The sequence below is a fragment of the Camelina sativa genome, chromosome 1 (genome assembly GCF_000633955.1).
Source record: "Camelina sativa cultivar DH55 chromosome 1, Cs, whole genome shotgun sequence".
Lineage (NCBI taxonomy): Eukaryota > Viridiplantae > Streptophyta > Magnoliopsida > Brassicales > Brassicaceae > Camelina > Camelina sativa.
The window spans coordinates 643,399-663,477 of record NC_025685.1 but is presented as its reverse complement, the minus strand read 5'-3'; the positions used below and the strand labels follow the sequence as shown (position 1 = coordinate 663,477).

Sequence of the window (20,079 nt, the reverse complement as noted above, 5' to 3'; positions counted from 1 at the left end):
TACTATTTTATAGATTGGATTTGCTCATATTATTCAACTCATACACATTTACATATTCTTTTGTCAAAACGTTTTACATATAGTGTTTTGTTCATCTAAAAAGTTTAATCAAGGTCTAGATATGGTTGTTCATTATTGGTATAAATCTAGTTTTAAGCACATTAAGACACGCAAACTATTTTGTTTGAGATCGCAAACCCATGGGGGGCCCCAAAACCCTAATACTTTTAACTACTAGTTTTTTTTTTCTTGATTATTGTATGTAAATCTTTCTTTCTACGTGGCTTTTAAATACACATTGCTGACATCACTTTTTTAATATGAACAAACGTTGAGACATCCAAAAGTATCCATGACATAATATTAAAATCAGTGGTATAACGATTTAGAAATCTCAATAACAATTGTTTTTTTCACTATTGAAAGGAGAAGAACTTAAATTAATAATTCGTATATAGAAGTTTCCAACTAATCCGAATGCGACAGCATTCCCATCCCACAATTGAAGCCAAACACAATTTAATTATAATTCGTCTTCGGTCTTACCTAAGGACTTATCTTTGATACATCGCAAGTAAAGTGTATTTACGGAATTACGGTGGTTAACAAAGTTACAAGTACACAATAATCTTTCATAACAAGAATATCCCTTTATGATTCTCCAATAAAAAATCTCCCAGCAAAGTTAATGGTAAAATAAAATCTCCTAAAATTAATATAAGGACAAAACTAAATTATCCTAATCTATAGACTAATTTTCTCCATAATGCACAACCCAACGCCATGAAATTATAAATACGGACGTTAATCCTTTTTATGTGCTTTTTATATATGTACATGTACACGGCACATATAATAGAATCAAGTATAATTTGTGTATTATATATTATATACGTACACATATAATTAAACCATCAATATTTGCTAAAAGACAAAAGGAAATAATACACTCACGCAAGCTAAAACCTGATTGGATGTTGCTATAATACTCGTAGTTCCCAAAGCATAGCACAACATAACTTAGATAGTAATTAATAAACTTAATTATCTCTTACGAGCCCATGCAATGTACGTAACGTTACGTTCGGATTTAGAGAACGACTATTTTCATTTACTGTCACTAGTGGACGAAACCAGATTTAATCTTATATATGATGGATTCATATAATTCATTAGCAATGGATTCTTAATTACTAAGAGTTTATCTATGAGTTCTGCGATTGATCACCATTAATAAGAGTATTTTCTTTACATATATATACCGTGAATTGAGTTGGATTTTTATTCTTCTTAATCAAAGAATGCAGAATCTATAATACATGAATGCGATACATTTTATACATGCATGGATAATGGATTATACTCTGTTTCGGGCCATTCAGCTAGTTGTCCCTCTGTATTGTTCCACACTTGGCTTGCGATGATGTCATGGATGATGGCTTTCATCCGCCTACACATGTACCAAAGGTTTTAAAAAGATTTTTCTTTCCAAAAAAGATTGTGTAAGGCATTTGGTTTGAGAGGAATATATAAATAGCATACTTCACACTGGCATCTCCAATTCTCCATTACACCGACATCAATCTTCTGGATCAATATACAAGTTAGAGACACAATTTGGGTTCGAAAAAATGGAAGAACTTTTTGAAATCTAATGCAGGTTTGGTTTTTCCCGATGTCTACTGTTTTCTTAAGTCACTACATTGTTTTAATGTTTTTGTGCAAAGTTAGTATTTACATTTTATTAACGGACGATGTTCAGTTTTATTTTTTATTTAAATACACTATTAACCTATATATATGTATTATAAACAACAAATATCGAATTAAACACTTTCAATATATAAAGATTATATCACACAAATATATAGCGTCATTTGTACTGAGAAATTTGTATTTCGTTGCGTATAGCATTTGATTAGTTCTTTTGCACACAAAAAACAAAAAAAAGGGTTGGATTTAGTTAATTTTGTAAAGTAGTTTTGAATCTTTTGATAGACAATCGTACATAAGCTATTATTAAGATATGTTCACAATTAAAGTAATAAAAAACGTTTGGATACAAACAGTACCTTTCTGTTTTTTGTTTTTTGTTTTTGTTTTATATCGTATTTCGTTCAATATAATTATTTATATAACGCAAAATATTAATATATAAATATGTACACACACTAAACAATACAAGCAATTATATTGTGTATATATATATATATACAATATCGAACCGTATACTCATATATATATATATATATATATATATATTTGATTAAGTTACGCAACATAAATTATAATTTGGTCCAATTTTATCGTTGATACAAAAAAAAAAAAGGATCCCATATAGGTGTGTAAATTAAACGTTTATCACGTACGTAGGTAAATTAAAGATGAATGGAACAGATGAACAATTATATCTCTTTTACCTTCTACGTGTACTTTTGGTAGTAATCAAAGGTTTCGTTAAATTAGAGATTTGTCTATTTTTAAGAAACGATTTTACCTTTTTCAACGTTGTTATCCGTTTAAAAGTCAAAGATTATGAAACACAACTGATTTTCATCATTTCATGTAATGTATTAAGCTCAACTTTGACTTCATCATAGGATTAGAACCATATAAAAAGTTCTTTTAAACTTTCTGTTAACCGTGGGAAACTTGTTAGCTGAGTTCTGTCCGGTTAAAACTCTTTATCCTACAGTTACTTAACGTGAAAAAACTTCATTGCAAGATACCTACCAGATTTAAGAGAACCAAAAATAGGTAAAAGCTCTTGGTAAATTAAGTTCTAAGTTCTACACGGTCAAAATGTAGGGAGTAAATATAGAAGAACCTAGCCACCAGTTTATTGTAATTAAGCGTGGTTCTTTTTTCTTTCTTTTTAAGCATGGTTCTTTTAGTTTTGCAATAATATTGAAACCAAGGAATCGAAGTCGTTTCAGTCTATCGGGCTGGGCTTGATTGTTTTGTTAGGGCTGGTTGTCTACGAAATGACCCCATTTAGGCATTTATTCTTGCGAATGATTCCACAATAGACTATAAAATGTACCGATGTGGGATACCGATGCAACAAAAATACGTCATCACTCATCGCAAACTTGACTTGGTATCTATTTCCGATGTGGGACTATTGTACTGATAAACTTTTATAGGATGTAATCTCAGGAAACTAGATTGTGTACAAATTACATCTTCTAATTGTAGAATCTATAAAAGTTACGACTGATAAATGTGGTAGGGGTTGTGCGAACGCAAACCCACTGCCACAAATAATGACGTAGACTTTTCCTGTTGGGAAGACCTTAAGCTAAGCACCCCTCCGTAATGTGTAATGGAGGTCACTAGCCTAGGCCACTCGTCTTTTTGATCACGAGTTGACCTTGTCCAGGTAAGTGATTAGCTCGATGCATTCGCTTCTCTATTTATACTCCTGCTCCCCTAGTCATTTCTTTTGGTCTGAGCGATATGGAACTTTTTATAGATTAATGAAGTAAGAGCAAGTCCATTGGTGTATTTAACAGAGACTCTTATTTTATTTGGGACAAAAAATAAATCAAAATTGATAAAACAAACAAGAGTTGCCTCTTATTTAAGAGGTTTTTAACATCGACTCTTGTTGAGTATGTGTCTGTATGTGATTGGTTTAATTTTTGATATAAAAATAATTCTTTTTTTCTTTCCTTCCTTTCTCTTTCTTCTCTCCTTCTCTTTCGCGATTCTCTGGAAGCGAAGAGATTCTTTTTTTGCTTCAATCGCAAAATTCTCATTTTTTTGCTTCTGTTGATTAACCAATCTCCAATCGAAGCTTGTGATTAAACAATCTTCAGTCGGTTCTGTTGATTAAGCAATCAGAACAACAAATCAGAGCTACTGATCAATCGACGAGATTTGTGGATATAAAACCGTTGAGAGTCTTCTCAATCAAATCGAAGCTTTACCTTCACTGCTATTGGAGTATTTGATTAACCAATCTTTATCTCATGGTAATTTCACCCTCTCACCACACACCTGGTTTATTGTTGATAGGTCATGATGTTATTGATCTTCGAATTGGTACTTGATCCCATCTATGGACCACCATTTTTTTTTTATATACATATCTCTATTAATCCCATATTGGGTTTTTATCAATTCTTGTAGAATTCAGGGTTTTAGTTTATTTCGTAAGATCTGAATTGTTAGGATTAACAATTGTGATCAGTAGTACAACAATGTTTACGTAATAATTGACCTTGGTATGTCTGAAAATTTCTTGCCTTATTAGAAATTTTCTTATGGTTAAATTTGATTAGGAAAGCAATTGATATTGAGTTATGTGTTTGATTATTATTATATTTGGTTTGTTCTCCGTTATTATTGCAGAATTGTGTGATATTATCAAATCCTAGGTTTAAAGAAGTGAAATATCTTATTGCAGAACCTATTGCTTTGTGGGTGAAGGTACTAATGATACTGCATTTACAGCTCTCAGAACTTGGAATCTTGTGAATTTTTTTTTTCATATGGTTAATGCTTTGGTGTTGTAGTGGAGAGGGAAATGGCAGGCTTGAATCAGATGTGCCAAAGCGGATTGGCCATTGTCGACGTTGAGAGGGAAACCGGCTGGAATCAAATGATGTTTGGAGTTGTGGTTCGCGCATCTGTCTTCAATGGAATAGTCCAACATATTTGATGTTGCAGGTTGTAGCTGAAGCAGCTAGAGACATAATAATCTGGAAAGAATTTGCAATGGGAGCTACTAGAAGTACAAGTTATCATGATCTTGGGATAATGCTTGTGAAGCTTCATAGTGTATGCTTCTCTCTCTCTCTCTTTGATGTTAAAGTCTAGAGTATTTTTTTGTTTGATTCTTCTGTAATCATGTTCTCGGCTTTGTGTAATGGTTGTTCAGATGATTTTGCAACAATACATGGATCCGGTTTGGCTTGAGAACTCATTTTTTTTGTGGGTACAAAAATGTAACAATGCAGTGAATGTAGAGAGTATTGAATTGCTGAATGAGGAAATGGCTTCACAAGAGGCTGATTGTGTATTGTTCAGGCATGTGTAACTCGGATGTCCAGGCTAGCCGTAAAAGACCAAAACTTGATATACGACGTGCAGATGCAACAAATGCATCACAAATTATTACTGAAGCATCACCACTAGAATTGACTGCAATTGATTCGGAACCTTTTGGTTCATATTCTTTGCATTTACTTAATCTATGTAAATACCCGTTGCCAACAATTTGATTAAATTTATTTTCCAAAATAAAAACAAACAAAAAGTTCTTATTTTGTAAAAGTACACTTTTTAATTCTAAAAAAATATAAGAGCCTTAAAATAATGATCTCCCAATGAAAATGCCCTAACTAGGATGCTCATTTAAGTTAAAAGGTAAAAACTGCGTCACAATGTAAGAAAAGATATGCTCTCACAAAACTTCACGTAATTATCTCCCTCACACCTTCCCTCACTCTATTCTCTCGCCGGAGATTTATATTATAATTAGACTCAAACAAATTTTAGCCGGAAATCTTTCAAATCCGTTGGAGAAATCGTCCTTATACAAACCCAACCATATTATTTCAATGGATAAAGAAAACACAATTATACTAAACTCTTTCCAAACCCCTTCAAAGGTCCTATAAGCTTGTCCTAGCTAGGCCAACTTCTATCCTCGAATTATTATTTTTGGATGCGATAGTCTCCTTCAATAGGAATATATACATATTATTTTTGGATGCGATAGTCTCCTTCCTGTTTATTGAAACGAAGTCGTTTCATTCTATCGGGCTGGGCTTGATTGTTTTGTAAGGGTTATTTGTTTACGAAATGACCCATTTATCATGATTCCACAATATCTACTTCGATGTGGGATACCGATGCAACAAACATACGTCATCGCAAACTTGACTTGGTATCTATTTCCGATGTGGGATTATTGTACTGAAATAATTATAAATTTCAGGAAACTAAATTGTGCACAAATTACAATATCTAACTGTAGAACGGACCTATAAAAGTTAAAGACTGCTAAAAATGATAGGTGCTGCGCAAACACAAACCGCCTGCCACAAATAATAACGTAGGCTCTTCCTCTTGGGAAGACCTTAAGCACCCATCCGTAATATGCAATGGAGGTCACTAGCCTAGGCCACTCGTCTTCTTGATCACGAGTTGACCCCGTCCAGGTAAGTGATTTGTCCAAACCATCCGCAACTTTATTTATACTTCTGCTCCTGTAGTCATTTCTTAGCGATGTGGGACTTTTTATAGATTAGTGAAGTAACTAGGATTGCTTTTTTTTTTTTTTTTTTTTTTTAACTAGGATCTTGTTTTTTGGCAAACAGTGATCTATAGTAACTAGGTGGGTTTTTTTTGGCTTTCACTGTTATTATAGATTAGTGAAGTAACTAGGATTGCTCATTTAAGTTTAAAAGTAAAAACTGAGTCAGAATGTAAGAAAGATATGCTCTCACAAAACCTCACACCTTCCCCCACTCTATTCTCTCGCCGGAGATTTATATTATAATTAGACTCAAACCTAGTTTAGCCGGAAATATTTCAAATCCGTTGGAGAAATCGTCCTTATACAAACCCAACCATATTATTTCAATGGATAAAGTAAACACAATTACTAACCTCTTTCCAAACCTCCTCATAGTCCCCTATAAGCTTGTCCTAGCTAGGCCAACTTCTATCCTCGAATTATTATTTTTGGATTCGATAGTCTCCTTCAATAGGAATATACATACTATGTGGATGATATTAGAAGGTTGCAAAAAAGGAATCAATCCCTGGATATATATAATAGAGATTTTGTTTCTGGGTTTGTTTGACAAAAGAACAAATAATAACAGTGAAAGCCAAAAAAATCGAAAGAAGAAAAGAATCATAAACCAACAACTTAAAACAATCCTATTCCAGAAGGCAGAAGCCATAAAATAAAAATAAGAACGCTAATGAAGAAATCAAAATGGTGCAGAGAGATGTGTGTTGAGAGATGTAAAAGCTAGAATTTGCAATACCTCAAAAAGTGGAGTAGAATTCAAGAGAGGCTTTCATTTATTTCTGGTTCATGGGTCCTTTCTTCTTAAGAAGATTTCCAACTTTACCAAACAATGTCTTCTTCTTTTTCTTGTCTTTCTCCTTCACCAGCTCATCTTCTCCAGTTAATCCATTTACAGGTGAGTTTTTCTCGCTTTGGTCTATCATGTTCGAGTCTTCCTCTTCATATTTTGCAGATTCTTGTTCTGGTTTTTCCTTGTGGAATCCTTCTTTCTTCTCAATCTGACAGCTTTCCCACATTTCTTCAACTGTCGCATCATCTGGTGAATGTTCTTTCTTTTCCTTTTTCTCAGCGTCCTCCTCAAGTTTCATGTTCATGCCATCGAGGGTTTTTACTTTAGAAGACTTCTCTTCTGCACTTCTATGACCATTCTCCTCAGAAAACTCAACCACCTTTGGAAGCAAATCATAGTCTTTTTCACTCTCACTGAGCTCACTGTTCTCTTCTGTATATTTCTTAGCCAATGCTTCCTCGAGTAACTTAGATAACTCCTTGATCTTTTTCAGAGAATCATCATGTTTCCCTCTGAGTTCATCGTTCTCATGAACAATGCTTTGAAACTCAGTTTCTTTATCCAACATTTTCCCCTTTAGTTTCAAGGTTTCACCTTTCGCTTCCCTGAGAGTTTCCTGAAGATAAATCACCTCATCTTCCACTTCTTTAAGACTATCTCTCATTTGAGATTCTTTTTCCCATGCTGCATCAGCTTCTTCCTTTGTCCTTTTAACCAAATTACCCAGCCTATTCATTTCTTTCCCCATTGATGAAACTTCTTCATCAAATTCCTTCACGTGATTCACCAAACCGGCTTCTCTCATTTCCCAGTCTACCATTGCGCTCTCAAACTGTTTCTTGGTTTGTTCTACCGCATTGACAAGAACATCGATCTCATGTCTCGCTTCGTCAAGCATATTCTCATACTTCTTGTTCGTTGCCTTAATGACCAACTTCAAATCTTCTATCTGTGTTTCATAATCCTGATCGCCTTGACTCAACAATTTTTCTTTCAACTCGCGTGATTCACTCGACACTTCGTGCAATGCTGAAGCTAAACTCTCCATTGCTTTCTTACTCTTCTCCTCTTCCTCCTTTGAGCTCTCCAGTTCAGACAAGATCTTGTTTTTCTCTTCCAAGAGCNCCTCAAGTTTCATGTTCATGCCATCGAGGGTTTTTACTTTAGAAGACTTCTCTTCTGCACTTCTATGACCATTCTCCTCAGAAAACTCAACCACCTTTGGAAGCAAATCATAGTCTTTTTCACTCTCACTGAGCTCACTGTTCTCTTCTGTATATTTCTTAGCCAATGCTTCCTCGAGTAACTTAGATAACTCCTTGATCTTCTTCAGAGAATCATCATGTTTCCCTCTGAGTTCATCGTTCTCATGAACAATGCTTTGAAACTCAGTTTCTTTATCCAACATTTTCCCCTTTAGTTTCAAGGTTTCACCTTTCGCTTCCCTGAGAGTTTCCTGAAGATAAATCACCTCATCTTCCACTTCTTTAAGACTATCTCTCATTTGAGATTCTTTTTCCCATGCTGCATCAGCTTCTTCCTTAGTCCTTTTAACCAAATTACCCAACCTATTCATTTCTTTCCCCATTGACGAAACTTCTTCATCAAATTCCTTCACGTGATTCACCAAACCGGCTTCTCTCATCTCCCAGTCTACCATTGCGCTCTCAAACTGTTTCTTGGTTTGTTCTACCGCATTGACAAGAACATCGATCTCATGTCTCGCCTCGTCAAGCATATTCTCATACTTCTTGTTCGTTGCTTTAATGACCAACTTCAGATCTTCTATCTGTGTTTCATAATCCTGATCACCCTGACTCAACAATTTCTCTTTCAACTCACGTGATTCACTCGACACTTCGTGCAATGCTGAAGCTAAACTCTCCATTGCTTTCTTACTCTTCTCCTCTTCCTCCTTTGAGCTCTCCAGTTCTGACAAGATCTTGTTTTTCTCTTCCAAGAGCCTTTGAACACTTGAAGTAGCATCTTGCTCCTTCTTTAAAGCTTGATTTTTCTCTTCATTCAGAGTTTCAAGCTCATTCTTCAGTTTCTCTGCTTCTTTCTCAATCTTAGATAATTCTTCTTTTGCAATACCTAGCTGCCGTTCAGATTTCTCAAGATCAACATTTTTTCTAGCAGCAGTCATCTCCAATAACTCAATTTTCTTTTTAAGATCAGTAATCTCAAATTCCATATCGTGCAATCTACTATTGCTTCCTTCCAGCTGCTTTGTCACAGATCCCAGAGATACCGAGGCAGATCTCTCCAGCATGTTAGCTTCTTCCAACCGTTTCTCCAATTCTTTCGCTTTGTTTTGCCACTCATCAGCAGAGCCGTGCGCATAAGTTTCTGCTATCTTAGCAGCTTCTAAATCAACATTAAGCTGCTCAATAATCATCTCAAGTTCCTCGACCTTTGCTTCAAAACTTCTCGCTTTCTCAAGCTCTCTTTCTAGAACCACTATTTCCGCTCCTAGTTTTGAAGCAATCTCATTCTTGGATATGGTTTCCTTCTCTCGAGTTGAATCAAGCAAAGCCTTCAACCTTATCAACTCTGACGACAAGATTTCCACTTTCTCTGCATGAATTGCAGCCAACTTACTAGCATCATCTGCTTGACTCAAAACCTTAATCTTGGCATCTTTAGCAGCAGCCAATTCTTGATTGGCCTTCTCCAACTCCTGGGTTACCAAAAGAAGAGCAGCTGAATCCGAAGCATGTTGGTTCTTGACGTTTTCGAGTTCTTTCTTCCATTCTTCTTCTTTTCTCTGAACCGCCTCTATACCCGCCTCAACAGCCTCAAATTTCTCAATTTCAGACTTCTCTTGGGCCATTTTCTGAGTTTTTAAAGCCTCATCTAGTTTCCCGGACGCCTTTTCAGCCTCTTCCCGCGCTTCTTTAAGTTCAACAAGTGCTTTAGCTTTTTCATTCTCGAGCGATGCTATCAGCTCATTAGCTTTCCTCAAATCTTCCTTGATTTGAACTGAACGAGGTTGTGATGATTCTGATCCTTTCACAGCCCGTGTTTGAGTTTTCTGCAAACAATCAATAGACAACAACAAGAAATATCATCAACAGTTGCAGCGTAGCGTGGCAACACAAACACAACTTAACAACAACAAAAAAAAGAGCTTCCTCGAGTAATATAAGATATCGAAAAAGATACAAGTATTGGGATGCTTACTTCTGGTGGGGTTAGAACTTTGGGCGACCTCTTATCAGTAGAAGAAGGTTTTGAGTTAGAAGAAGAGCGCTCGAGGGAAAGCCGTGACTGTTGAGTAGGGGAAGGAGAGTTAGATTCAGATTTAGTCACCAACCGAGTCAGTTTACCTACTCGCAGAGATGATTTTCCCAAAGGAGTTTCAGATAAACCAGTCCTGCTTCACAAAAACAAAAACAACATCAACAAAGTCTCATCAAACAAAAGCAAAAAGGAGACACGTGAGAAATTGATTTACATGAAAAAAAATTCCCAGGAGGAACAAAGATAACATTGATAAGTCCATCAAAATCAACACGTATAACAATTTCGAGAGTCGGCGATTCTCTAATCTGAACTTCTACAAACAGTCACAGTCAGAGACATATTTGCTTTTAACTACACAAGGCATCATCAAATTCATCAATGTGTTGCATCTAAAAGACATATGCATCACCTGGATTGAAACAAGAACTTAACAGAAGAAGACATAAAGAACTCAAGAAAAAGACAACAGTTAATAAGAACACGACATTCCCATTGTATTAAATAATATGATTTAAAAGAAGTAGAGAGGATGATCAGACGAATAAATAATATTGATCGATCATGTCATGTGCTACAGAATAATACTAAGTACTTATATATCCCCTAAAAATCAGGAGATTTAAACCCTAAACCCATACCTATATATATATATATATATATAGAAATCAGATCTAACCCCAAAACCAACGAACAAGGAAAATAAAAATCAGATCGGAATCCTAATCGACGGAATATTCCACCGACGGGATTATTGAAACTTAGGAATAAGAAGAACGCTTACTTAATCTTAGAAGAAGCCATAGTCACAGACACAATCTCCGTTATCGCTGGGCTTGTTGCTGCGGGATCAATAACGCAAATGAGATGTAAATTACAGCGAGGCGGATGAAGGAACTATGAGAGAATTGGAGACAAAAAAACACTAGTAAAATTGACTGAATCTTGTTTAGAACCTCCAAAAAAAATTCAAATTTGTTCAAACTGGGTTTCCATTTTTTGCGTAGAGATGAAGAAGAGTAAGAGAGACAATGATGTGGATCATCTCAGATGAACTAACACTAGCTAACGTAAATTGAATTATAGAAAGTTGGCGAGGTCTCTCAAGAGTGGCCACACTCCTCCCCAAAAAAAAAAAGCGATAAAAAAAAAAGCAAATATAATTAATAGTATAAACAACAAAATAATCCGATTCGTTTTCTAGATCCTACGTGATCAACGCAAACAATAACGACTAAGCTATCTATCGACTATCGTATAAAAACCAAATATACTACATCTAGTAGTAGAAGAATATTACCTGAATTATCAATTTATCATCATCATAAATAGGGGGGGAATTGTAAAGACTTATTATTAGCCAAAAAATATCGTTCCTTTAAGATGATTTGTTTTGTTTCTGACACCCAATCATAACCCAAAGTTTTTTTTAGCACTGCGACAATAGAAATTTTGTGGTGATGGCTCATAATAAAATATGTCAAAAAGATCATGATGAAAACAGAACCAATTTCTTCGCAACTGTAATCATAATGATATACTCGAATCAAATTTTTTCAAAATATATTTGATTGATAACTAAACTTTTTTTTTCTTTACAATCGCAGTCAACCAAATTTTTTTACCTTCCCAAAAAAATCTTTTCATCAATGTCTTGTTGCATCTTCTTATTAGCTATAGCTACCCAATCGACAAAAAATGTTATTGAGCCCAGTGGGCCATTATGTCTTTAGGTCCATTAATTAACCGCAAGGAGGACTGAAGTCTAAAAAAAACTCCACGTGCCTCTATAATTATAAAGAAGTGCTGACCTGGCTCCTGCCATTTTAATTACCTGTTTTATTATAGACAAAAAAAACAATGATTATTTCGGATTATGCTTTTCGAAAAGAAAAAAAAAGACTTGGAAACTTCAAAATGTGGTCGCGGGAAAATGAGAGACAGTTTTGGCGGGAAGTCTATACATATTTTTTTTACATTAGTTATTATATTTCTTTGTAATTTGTAGATATTATTATTAGAAGATACCAAAATTTACTAATGAGTAAAAGATTATTATTATTATTATAAACTCTCCGAGTGAAGTTTCCAGAAAGCGGTGAAGATCGAATTAAAATCACACTTCCGTTGAAGCGAGGCGACGAGCGTTCCGCTAGGGTTTCGAATCGACTACAACAAACGAGTTGAAAAACATGTACGGAGGCGAGTTTGACGGCAACGCCGCTTTCGCCGGCGGCGGTTTCATGCCTTCTCAGGCGACTACGCAAGCGAATGACTCCTCTTCGTCCCTCAAGGTTTGTTTCCCCTCTTTCTCTCTCTGATTGTCTTCTCAATCTGACGAATTCGATCAATCCTTTCCGCCTTTTGTTCAATCCAAGTCTATCAAATCGTTGCTTTGCGTTCCTCTGTGCTTGTTTTTCTTTAGTATCTGATTCTCTCAGGTTTCTTAGTCGTTTCTCGGGAACATCAGCAGAATCAAATCATGATAGTTCCACTCGAGTTTTTTTCTTTCTTTCTAGGATTAAGTATCGAGGAACAAATTGCTGACTCTGGGAATGATGTTGATTTCGTGATTTTTTGCATCTTATCATAGATCTACTATGCGTGTCAATACAGATTATGTTTGTCTCGAGTAGTGAATCTGGTGTTATAGACATCATATGCTGTGCAGCATTTTTACTTTAGCAATTCATCAATGTATGACTTTTCACTACTGTTTTTGCAGAACCGTGATGTACGTACCTTGCTTCCCCTGACACTGAAGCAATTGAGTAGCGCATCAACCAATGGTGACTCAAATTTCTCTGTAGATGGTGTTGATATTAACACTGTAAGCTCTTTTTTCTTTATTCCTCTGCGGTTTAACTTATTTGCTGATATGTATGTTTATTAACACGGTAACTCTTCTGAGTCAAGCATTTGATCTTTGGTGTGTTATCTTTGTATAGGTTGCAATTGTTGGACGAATTTCTAGAATGGAGAACAGAATCACCCAGGTCGATTTTGTTGTTGATGATGGTACAGGCTGGGTTGATTGTGTCAGATGGCAAGTTCTTGTATACTAATGCTAATAGAACCTCAATATGATAATGCTATCATAAGAGCTCCATTGTATCTCTTGCTAATTCATTGTGGACAACTGTATCTGCAGGTGTCAGGAACGTCAAGAAACTGAAGAAATGGAAGCAGTCAAGTATGTTTCTTCTGAACATTTGTTGACTATTTAATTTGGTATAGTATAACTATTATACAAATTTGAAATTTCCACATCTGTTACAGGCTGGGGATGTATGTTCGCTTACATGGACACGTGAAAAGTTTTCAAGGGAAGCGATCTGTGAATGTTTTCTCAATCAGGTTTGTCTTCCTGACATACTTTCTCAGTCAGTCTGTGATATACTTGGTCAGCGAATCATTTCCTATTAGGCTTTCTAGATTTGAATTATCTCTTTGATCTCAGTGGCTCAAAATGTTACATATTCTATTTTGCTTTGTCCAGATTAAATGAATTTGCTGCATAAAGATATTTACTTGAGTCTAATAATATGCTTTCAGGCCTGTCACTGACTTTAATGAAATTGTACACCACTTTACCGAGTGTATGTATGTCCACATGTACAACACCAAGTTACGGGTATTAGCCAATCATTCACCGCTATTTTAAGCTTTGTCCCACATCTTCAAACTTCACCGCTATTTTAAGCCTATCCTTCATCTTTACACTTCTCAATTCTCATGTCAGGGTGGTTCTGTTGCTCATGGTGGCTCTACTACTCAGGCTACTGCTACTCCTAGGCCCCAAATGCCATATTCAACAATGCCAACCTCTGCAAAGCCATACCAAACCGGTCCATCTAATCAGGTATTAGACAGATCCAATGTATAATTCAAATTTTACAGCTCTTTTGTGGTCATCTTAAGTTACTGAAGAATCTTTTCCAGTTCTCGAACCAAATCAATGATCCAATGCATGGGGTAAAGCAGACGGTCATGAATTACCTAAATCAACCTATGCACCTGTAAGTTCATCTACTATGACCCCAATTAAATTGTCATATATACCATTCGTACAGCTTCGAGTACTCATGATCATACCTCAGTTCAGAAAATACGCAAATTAACCTCTAAAGTCTTTATGAGCCAAATTTTGTTAATTTGTAAGAAAAGCTCATTCAACTAGCACAAGTAAGTATAGAATAAGCCTTGTTGCTGGTTTTTGAAATTGTGATATTGCAGAAGATGATGTTCTCGTGTTAGTGATAATTGTATTGCCATATGAGACTCAACTTCTTTCATTGGATCATACCTCTCTTTCGCTCATCGAAAAAGCTAACGTTAGTGTGATATTTGGTTTTTTTTTTATATATGTTGAATCTACATCAGTGTATCTGAAGCTGGAGTTCATTGTGATATAATTGCGCGTGACCTCAGGATTCCGCCGCTTCAAGTCAGGTATATCTTTCTATCTCTATCTCCCTCATGTCTCGATCTCTACTAGATAAAGGTACAATATCAACGAAAAAAATTTCTCGACAAGAACTAGTTTGTCTCTGTGGCAGGCAAGCGATAGAACAGCTCTCCAGCGATGGCTGCGTTTACTCGACTGTGGACGATACATGCTTCAAATCAACCTTAAACGCGTGATGAAAATCGTTTTATGTCGTCTCATATCAATCGTCCTCGCAAGTTCAAAAGCCCCTTGTATAGGCCCTTTAAGTAGAACAATGTGTAGCTCTTCAAGACTCCCGATCCGATCTAAATTTTGGGCTGGGCCGTTGATTTTTAGTAGTCGTACCAGAATCTTTTTATTCACTTTTTTTTTTTTACAATGAATCTAAGCACTGTACACCTCGTACACCTTTTAATGAAAGACTATGGATATAAAAAAACAAAGATTATTAGGAAGCATTGGGGGGTTAATTATATATCAAGTTAGCAACTTGACCCTAGAGTCTCGAACTTGCTACTTGTCCATTGGAGTTGGCAAAGGTTTAAAAGGACTACTTAGCTTAAATTTCTGATTAAAAACATTTTTAACCAAAAAAAAAAGTTATGCTTTCGTTTTCTGCCGAATCTAGTGACATGACAATGGCAGGTTGTTTCTTGTCGATGTGAAATGTTTGCATTATATAAATATGAAAATGCAAATAGTCGAACTAAAAAACAAAACAAGGCTAATAATTGAGGTACTACAATTCCGTAGCGTCCTGAATCTCCTTGAGACGTTTACACAAACAACACTCAAGTTAAGTTAGAAAGATACAAATGCTAATTATTTGTAGGCTTTGTATCCCTGACTACGTTTAGTGATTGATTAGTTTGAATACCGATCTATAATCATTTGTTTGTACTTTGTAGCATCACTAAAGATTGTTATCCATATAGAACATCGTAATTTATTTCGATTTACTTTTGCTACCGAACAAACTGGAATAATCTGTAAAACTCAGATACACAGATTAGAGATCTTGGATACAAGAAGAACTCTATTGACAACCTACATTTATTTTCAAAGATGAAATCGTATGTTTTACATCCAACGATCACCTCTATATCTCTCTCTCTCCCTCTCTCTAAGATAACAACAAACCGGTTGTACGGATACGACGGACGGACTGGTGGGACCCTTACAAAGTATGTAAAACTAGTTGTGTTTTGTGTTTTTTTTTTTTTTTTCCTTTTTCCCGAGAAAGAAAAAAAAAACAAACAAGCAAAAGAGAGAGAGGGAAGAAATAGAGAAATCAATCAGATGGAGAAGATACGAAAATACGAATATGATCCAAGAAGCTAAGATGCTGAGGCCTGTCTTTACGTTTCACGTACCCACGCGCTTCGTTCTCCGTATACGCGCCGAACGATCTCCCACGGTTCCTCCTCCACAGCTCCTCCTCGTAGCTCTTGTGCGCGTAATACGCCTCCACCAAAGATGGCTCTGTTTCCAGATCTCCTCCCTCATCTTCCTCTGCCGCGGAGAGACGGATCGGGTGCCTGACGTAATGGCCGCGGCTGATCCCTTCGAGCTCGTCGAGACGAGAGAGACCGCGAGGAGAAACCGCGTAAAGCTCTCCGGTCACGTGGTGGCCTGATCCAGGTTTGTTGAGGAGGAAAGGCACTCGGTAAGGTCCGCAGACGAGAGGGTATTTGTCTAAGGTTTTGTAAACACCTTTGAAAGAAGCGTCGCCGGATCGGATCAGATCTTGCATCAGGACATGGTTCGAGAATCCTGTCTTCAGAGTTCCGTACGTGAACACAAGCGTTGTTGTTGTTGTTGTCTGTTTCGCCGGCGTCATTGTTTCGAGTCCCATGATAGAACAAAAAAAGGATTAGGCCTAGAGAAGAGATCAAACGGAGAATTTGTGTGTGTATGTGTGTGGGGTTGGTGACGCAAAAATAGAAAATAGAATCAGAATCGGAGAAGAAAGAGGGAGAGAGAGAGAGAGAGAGAGAGAGAGAGAGAGAGAGAGATAGGAATCTCTGTTTTTTAGGGCGTGAGGAAATTTTTGGGTTAAACCCGATGACGCGTTTTTATAGTACTGTATTTCATCTCCTCACCTTATTATTTTATTCTTCTTCTTATGTTTTTTTTCTTCTTCTTAAATGGAGAATTTAATAACCTTTTTCAATTAGAACATTAATTAATCATGTTGTATGTTGTTTTTAGATTGTATTCCAGTTGTTGAAATGACAATGTTATATCTACCTTGTTAATCATAGTTTATAAGTAATTCCATAAATTTAGTAGCCATTAGTTAACTTTTTATATGTTTTATTCATTTTGCATGACAAGATAAAATGATAAATTATAAATTTACTAATCAAATTTGTAAATTGTTGTTACTATGTGTCAAATAAATAAAAAGAAATGACTACCCAAGTTGTAATTTTTCAAGTAAATATATGTACATTCTGCTTTTTCAAAATCAGTTAATAAATATTTAAGGGAGGTCCACTCGGAATATTCAGGGGTTTGAATAGAAGTATAGAAAAATAGTACATCACCATTTAATATAATCTTCTTATCACTAAGTTACCATTTAATAATTTTTTTATTTTTAAAAATTAATGCATATGAACTGTGTGCAGTTCATATTTTTTTGTCTTTTGTGGTAAATACAGGAGAAATACATGTAGATCTGGTTTACAATTTTTTTTTTTTTTATGTTGTTCACTTTTGATCTGTATTTAAACAACCAAATATTTGATCTATTCTACTTGATTTGCTTAAAGGCTTAATAGACGAATATAGCAAACGTCGTATCATATACGTCATTCATTTATATAATATAATAAGGTTGACATTTGTATATGTTATTTCGTACATAACATTTTAATTTTACATAACTTTATGCTTTTTACTTATTATTATTATTTTCTTTGGGCATATAAAAACAAAAATATAACAATAATTGGCGTGAGAAGTTGGTGTACTTGGGTTACGTGTAGACGCAGACGGTAGCAGCACCACACATTACAGCCAAGTTGCCATTCTTTTTCTTTTACCTTTATTTAGTTACAAACAAAACAATTTTATTTTTTAAAGACCCCAATCAACATTTCATTTTTTATTTCCGTATTTTTTTAAAAGACAGATAATTTATTTGTGGGGTGGAATGGATGATAGCTCAATCAAAAATGTAATCCTATTTATTGAATTTTATTCTTTTATTTCGAAGTCTAGTTTATGAATGTTTTTGATTTTTTTTAAAGAATAGAGGAGAAAGCCTTAAACATTTTATATAAATGAAGAAAAAGGCACGTAAAAGATTGGTTTGGTTGACAAATCGAAGACGAAGAGATGAAAGAAGAAGAAGATGATTTGAAGAGACAATGACAAACACACAGAGAGATACATACAGCTAATAAAGTTGTGTTGTTTTCTTCCTTTGGATTTTTGTTCCGTGGCTGTAGTACAGTTGCACCGTACTTCTTCTTTTACCCTCACCTGACAATATTCTCTTTTAACTTCAAATGTACTTTTCAAAAAGCTTTAAAAAATACTTTGTCAAAAGCACCTTTGTTTCTTGCAACTTTTTTTAACACGACGCAGCCGTGGTTGAGTGAAGTGATCCGAATCTGGCCGTAAATTCATCATGCGGTTTTTCTTACTATCAACTTTTTCATTTTTTTATTTCTACTTTATAGATAAAGAATAAAAAATATAAATGGGGGTGAGGGCCTGAGGGGTGTTTAAATTCGATTTTACAACTTTGTATGTATCTACAGTTTGGTTACGATCTACAAATCTACCGAGACTAATAATATATTCTGTAAACTGGCTTTAACGTAATAAAATATTTTTCATGTAAAATCACAATGGAAAGAAACGAAAACTAGAGTGTGAAGCACATTCAATGGTGGATAAAGAAAGGCACAAAACAAAAGCATGACATATCGAAACTTTTGAGCACATTCAATGGACGACTTGACGATGAACACAAAAGTTGCTTTCGGACACCTTCATGATTTTTTTGTTTTTGTTTTTTTTTTGACATCAACACCTTTATAATTTATCAATCAATAAATTCCAATACATATACATACAAGAAATTAGACAACGTTATACCAAATACTAAAAATTTTATTTTTATTTTTAATTAAATCGAATATCACAACTTATTAATTCCAAATACAAATGTAAGATATCCATTTTGTTGTTATAAGCAGAGCTATAAAGCCTACAACACTTAACCAAGGTTGAAGCTTTTATTGTTGTTTCACTTTGATATCTCTCTCACTCTACGTGTGACCCATGAATGATAATAATACAGTGCAGGCTTAAAACCCACAATCTGTGTGAAGCTAATAATACATTTACATTAGCCAGCCAGACAATGTTTCTTCTTTACTGTACCATCTAAATTTATAAACATACAAACATCCTGCAAAAGCTGTTATATCGTCGAATGGGGCGGCCATAAGGTGTACACTGCTATACTTCCATCTGGTGAGGCAGAAGATAATAATGCCTTTGTTGAGTTTTGGATCAAAGGTTGCAGAGCTCTGTTTCTACTTCAGTTTATACAGTATCCTGCTAACACGGTGATAAGTGAGACAAATATTGCATTATAGGGAGTTAAAGCGTGGAAGAAGAGAATCGGAACTAGCAGGTAAACAGAATAAAGCAGATTGAAACCTTGCTCATCTGTTGAGTTATTGCCTTCGGCCAATTGTTGTGTCCTGCAATTTTCAAGGTTTCGTTTTGGTTCGGTTTGGATGAAGATGGGATAAACAAACACAAGAAAAATAATGCCTTTTGAGTTGAAGAGGAGGTACCATGGTGATGAGGAGTGACTGATGCCGAGTCCATTGCAAGTAAGTATCATTCCCTTAAATCGAGCCAAATATTCCTGCGTTGATATCAAAGACATGTCAAAACACTGATAATGCGAAAGCAGCTAAACCGAATTCGATAGATCAAAGTAAACAGTTCATAATCATACCCGTAAAGTATATTTGTGAATCTCGTAAATTCCGGTCAAATCATACTCAAAACGTAAAGCAGGGTCCATTAGCACTGCAGGAATAAGAGAGCAAAATAAGCAAATTACATGAAGAAATCAGGTTACTACCAATACTTCTTCTGCATGTTAACCAACCTGAAGAGGCTATAATCGACACAAATCTATATTCAATATCGAATCAAATGTGCAGGCAAAGAAGGCTTTTACCATTATAAGCTTCATTAATCTCTTGAAATCTCGAAGTAGCCACAGTATCACCATTGTGCTTATCAGGATGCCACTTCTGCATACGGGTTAAGAATCTTATAAACATT

At 35.3% G+C, this 20,079-nt stretch overlaps 4 protein-coding genes and 1 long non-coding RNA gene across 10 annotated transcripts in view; 2 read left to right on the top strand and 3 right to left on the bottom strand.

Moving 5' to 3' along the window:
• On the top strand, positions 3,671-5,280 carry LOC104781047. 2 transcript variants are annotated; one of them, XR_766855.1, is made up of 4 exons: positions 3,671-3,977; positions 4,357-4,434; positions 4,521-4,785; positions 4,886-5,280. It is a non-coding gene; the product is annotated as an uncharacterized LOC104781047 (long non-coding RNA). The 2 variants fall into 2 exon arrangements; XR_766851.1 differs by lacking the exon at positions 4,357-4,434 and having other exon boundaries at positions 3,672-3,977; positions 4,886-5,026.
• On the bottom strand, positions 6,756-11,704 carry LOC104780655 (WEB family protein At3g02930, chloroplastic-like). 5 transcript variants are annotated; one of them, XM_010505344.2, is made up of 5 exons: positions 11,605-11,704; positions 11,089-11,146; positions 10,245-10,440; positions 8,200-10,095; positions 6,756-7,359 (listed from the first exon to the last, which is right to left on the bottom strand). In XM_010505344.2, exons 2-5 carry the CDS (start codon positions 11,106-11,108, stop codon positions 7,045-7,047), a joined length of 2,427 nt encoding a protein of 808 aa, XP_010503646.1. In that variant the 5' UTR covers positions 11,109-11,146; positions 11,605-11,704; the 3' UTR covers positions 6,756-7,044. The 5 variants fall into 5 exon arrangements, with proteins under 5 accessions (XP_010503646.1, XP_010503774.1, XP_010503577.1 ...); XM_010505472.2 differs by having other exon boundaries at positions 10,245-10,437; XM_010505275.1 differs by lacking the exon at positions 11,605-11,704 and adding an exon at positions 11,261-11,572.
• LOC104780566 (replication protein A 32 kDa subunit B) lies at positions 12,330-15,222 on the top strand. The gene is made up of 10 exons (XM_010505097.2): positions 12,330-12,598; positions 13,030-13,134; positions 13,253-13,350; positions 13,456-13,497; positions 13,584-13,661; positions 13,860-13,938; positions 14,047-14,166; positions 14,247-14,323; positions 14,688-14,756; positions 14,864-15,222. The coding sequence occupies exons 1-10, from the start codon at positions 12,497-12,499 to the stop codon at positions 14,946-14,948; spliced, it is 855 nt and encodes a 284-aa protein (XP_010503399.1). The 5' UTR covers positions 12,330-12,496; the 3' UTR covers positions 14,949-15,222.
• On the bottom strand, positions 15,685-16,758 carry LOC104780471 (putative gamma-glutamylcyclotransferase At3g02910). The gene has a single exon (XM_010505004.2). It carries the CDS (start codon positions 16,607-16,609, stop codon positions 16,046-16,048), a length of 564 nt encoding a protein of 187 aa, XP_010503306.1. The 5' UTR covers positions 16,610-16,758; the 3' UTR covers positions 15,685-16,045.
• The window catches only part of LOC104780372 (dnAJ-like protein slr0093), a 1,979-nt gene continuing 868 nt past the window's right edge, over positions 18,969-20,079 (bottom strand). Inside the window, exons 4-8 of the mRNA XM_010504901.2 lie at positions 19,973-20,048; positions 19,745-19,818; positions 19,578-19,651; positions 19,438-19,481; positions 18,969-19,332 (exon numbers count right to left, since the gene is read on the bottom strand). Coding sequence (XP_010503203.1) covers positions 19,316-19,332; positions 19,438-19,481; positions 19,578-19,651; positions 19,745-19,818; positions 19,973-20,048 — 285 coding nt within the window. The 3' untranslated portion in view covers positions 18,969-19,315. The remainder of the gene's footprint in view (positions 19,333-19,437; positions 19,482-19,577; positions 19,652-19,744; positions 19,819-19,972; positions 20,049-20,079) is intronic.

Coding starts and splice junctions, on each gene's coding strand:
- LOC104780471 (XM_010505004.2), bottom strand. CDS start 16,609: ATGGGACTCGAAACAATGACGCCGGCGAAACAGACAACAACAACAACA.
- LOC104780566 (XM_010505097.2), top strand. CDS start 12,497: ATGTACGGAGGCGAGTTTGACGGCAACGCCGCTTTCGCCGGCGGCGGT. Junction 13,939..14,046: donor TGTACAACACCAAGTTACGG/GTATTAGCCAAT, acceptor TTCTCATGTCAG/GGTGGTTCTGTTGCTCATGG. Junction 14,757..14,863: donor ATTCCGCCGCTTCAAGTCAG/GTATATCTTTCT, acceptor TCTCTGTGGCAG/GCAAGCGATAGAACAGCTCT.
- LOC104780655 (XM_010505344.2), bottom strand. CDS start 11,108: ATGGCTTCTTCTAAGATTAA. Junction 10,096..10,244: donor AAGTTCTAACCCCACCAGAA/GTAAGCATCCCA, acceptor GATTGTTTGCAG/AAAACTCAAACACGGGCTGT. Junction 7,360..8,199: donor AAACCCTCGATGGCATGAAC/ATGAAACTTGAG, acceptor GATGGCATGAAC/ATGAAACTTGAGGAGGACGC.